Raw genomic sequence first — 2,842 nt, 5'->3', positions numbered from 1 at the left:
TCTGAAGTGGAGAACTCTCTGGGGCGAGTCTCCGAATGGGGTGAATTGAACTTGGTTCAATTCAACCCGATAAAGACACAAGTTTGCGCGTTCACTGCGAAGAAGGACCCCTTTGTCATGGCGCCGCAATTCCAAGGAGTATCCCTGCAACCTTCCGAGAGTATCGGGATACTTGGGGTCGACATTTCGAGCGATGTCCAGTTTCGGAGTCATTTGGAAGGCAAAGCCAAGTTGGCGTCCAAAATGCTGGGAGTCCACAACAGAGCGAAGCGGTACTTCACGCCTGGACAAAGACTTTTGCTTTATAAAGCACAAGTCCGGCCTCGCATGGAGTACTGCTCCCATCTCTGGGCTGGGGCTCCCAAATACCAGCTTCTTCCATTTGACTCCATACAGAGGAGAGCCGCTCGGATTGTCGATAATCCCATTCTCTCGGATCGTTTGGAGCCTCTGGGTCTGCGGAGGGACTTCGGTTCCCTCTGTATTTTGTACCGTATGTTCCATGGGGAGTGCTCTGAGGAATTGTTCGAGATGATACCAGCATCTCGTTTTTACCATCGCACCGCCCGCCACCGGAGTAGAGTTCATCCATACTACCTGGAGCCACTGCGATCATCCACAGTGCGTTTCCAGAGATCTTTTTTGCCACGTACCATCCGGCTATGGAATGAGCTCCCCTCCACGGTGTTTCCCGAGCGCTATGACATGTCCTTCTTCAAACGAGGCTTGTGGAGAGTATTAAGCGGTAGGCAGCGGCTTGGCTCTGCCCCTGGCATTGCTGAAGTCCATGGGCGACGGTAACCACTCACCATCAGGTGGGCCGTATGCCCGTCTGCCTACAAAGGCAATAAAAAAAAAAAAAAAGAAAGACTCCCGATTCGGCTGGTTTGGTGACCAGCCTCCTTGCTCACGCAGTAGGGCTACCTCGAGTTCTTGGACATAGAAACGTGAACATCATTGACCAGGTCCGGACGTATGGGCGCCTTGAACACGAACGGGAGGGGCTTGGCTGCACCCTGCACCGTCTCGCTCTTCTCTGAATACACCGACACTAAAGGTCGGGCTACCGATAGACTCATTTCGCTACTTTAGCGAAGCTATACCTCCGAAATATACACTAATAGCGGTGATAAAGACCATCCGCCATGCCACGGAGGTGTGAAAAGCCGGTAGCAGCGCTTGCAGCAGCAGCCGCGCGGGCGCTGCGCAAGCTCTCGGCCAGCTCCACAGCCCTGGCGAAGGTCAGCCCGGCCAGCTCCTGCACGTACATTTTTTCTTTCTCCACGCCCGGCAGCATACCCATAATGAATCGATCCCTTAATGCTTCTTCTACATTTCTGAAGTTACACTGAGAAGTGAGACCTCGTAACCTCGCAGCCCACTGTGATGGTGTCTCCTGGGGTAGTTGTGTGGCGGCATAAAAATGATGACGCTCGCCAAATCCCACTGATTGTGGAGTGAAATGGTTGTCCAAGGCACTAACTATATCTTCGTATGGTACTTCTTGAACTTCTTTAGGCAACACGAGATCAGCTGCCAGTTTGTAGGTAGATTCGCTGAGTGTGCTAAGCAATATGGCCCGTCTTTTGACTCCTGCTGGATCTTTCACCACGTTAATATCGTTCGCGATGAACCACTGTGTGAGTCTGCATCTCCAAGTCTTCCAAGTTTGCGTGTTATGATCGAAATTACTTAAATTTCCGAAAGACATTTTTTTTTTTTTTTTTGTGTGGGTACCTCGTCGCCAATGTTGTGTTAGCGTGTATGGGGACAAGTGATACTCAAGACGGCCAGTGACACACTAACATTTATTACAAACATAACAATTACAAAGAACGTATCGAGAGAGAAACCGCAGGGCGTGCCTAGGTATATTGATTTACAAATACAAGATCTTATTTAGCATAATCGTCATGTTTCATGGCGTACTGGGTCATGTGCACACACCATGCGAGATGTGAGAAATGTTAGGTTATGATACAAACCAGAAGTCCTAGTTGCTCGGCGCCGGAAAAAGATAAATGAAAATGTCTCAACCAATCTATGTGCGTAATACAAAAATAGAATATAAATATCATATGAACGAAAACTGACCTATCTGACAGAGTATAGAATTAAATATATCAACGTTTTATTCTTAATGCCAAACAAATTTTGTCTCTGAGAAGAAACAAACATTACCACACAAAATGCTTGTCTGTTTATAGTGCATAAGTCGAACGTACGGTATTTGGTACTGACATACCAATGAATCTGAGAGATAAACTGATCGAAGATAAGATGTATTTTAAAGGAAAGCACCATTAGAGACAAAGACCTCAAGTCTCAAAGTAGATTCTACGAGCTCGGTCGGTAACCACCTAACACTAGGCGCACCGTTAGCTTGTTCACCCGCCTAAGCATTAGCACAAGTATGAGGAAGTCAAACCCTAACTGAACAATCTTTCTGTTTATTTTCTACCCAAGCATCTCTTCTCTACACCCCTTTCTCCCTTGAATGGACAGAAGCTAGTAAGGGCATGGGTACGGTGTGTTAGCGCTGCGTTGTCTGTGAGCTTCCATGATCGCCCAATAGCAACGATGAGCTAGTGCTCTGAGGAATTGTTCGAGATGATACCGACATCTCGCTTTTACCATTGCACCGCCCGCCACCGGAGTAGAGTTCATCCATACTACTTGGAGCCACTATGTTCATCCACAGTGCGCTTCCAGAGATTTTTTTTGCCACGTGCCATCCGGCTATGGAATGAGCTCCCCTCCACGGTGTTTCCCGAACGCTATGGCATGTCCTTCTTCAAACGAGGCTTGTAGAGTATTAAACGGTAGGCAGCGGCTTGGCTCT

The 2,842-nt window shown here is 48.0% G+C and overlaps 1 protein-coding gene across 1 annotated transcript; it reads right to left on the bottom strand.

The window, feature by feature from the left end:
* Nucleotides 1-1,117: 1,117 nt before the first annotated feature.
* Nucleotides 1,118-1,711, bottom strand: LOC149499912 (uncharacterized). The gene has a single exon (XM_089738258.1). The coding sequence runs from the start codon at nucleotides 1,709-1,711 to the stop codon at nucleotides 1,118-1,120; it is 594 nt and encodes a 197-aa protein (XP_089594384.1).
* Between the last annotated feature and the right edge of the window lie 1,131 nt (nucleotides 1,712-2,842).

This window comes from Bombyx mandarina, chromosome 24 (assembly GCF_030267445.1).
Source record: "Bombyx mandarina strain Sakado chromosome 24, ASM3026744v2".
Taxonomy (NCBI): Eukaryota; Metazoa; Arthropoda; class Insecta; order Lepidoptera; family Bombycidae; genus Bombyx; species Bombyx mandarina.
Note: the sequence above shows the minus strand (reverse complement) of the source record. Positions and strands in the feature narration are given on the sequence as shown.

Excerpts from the sequence above, each read along its gene's own strand:
- LOC149499912 (XM_089738258.1), bottom strand. The coding sequence starts at position 1,711 with ATGTCTTTCGGAAATTTAAGTAATTTCGATCATAACACGCAAACTTGG.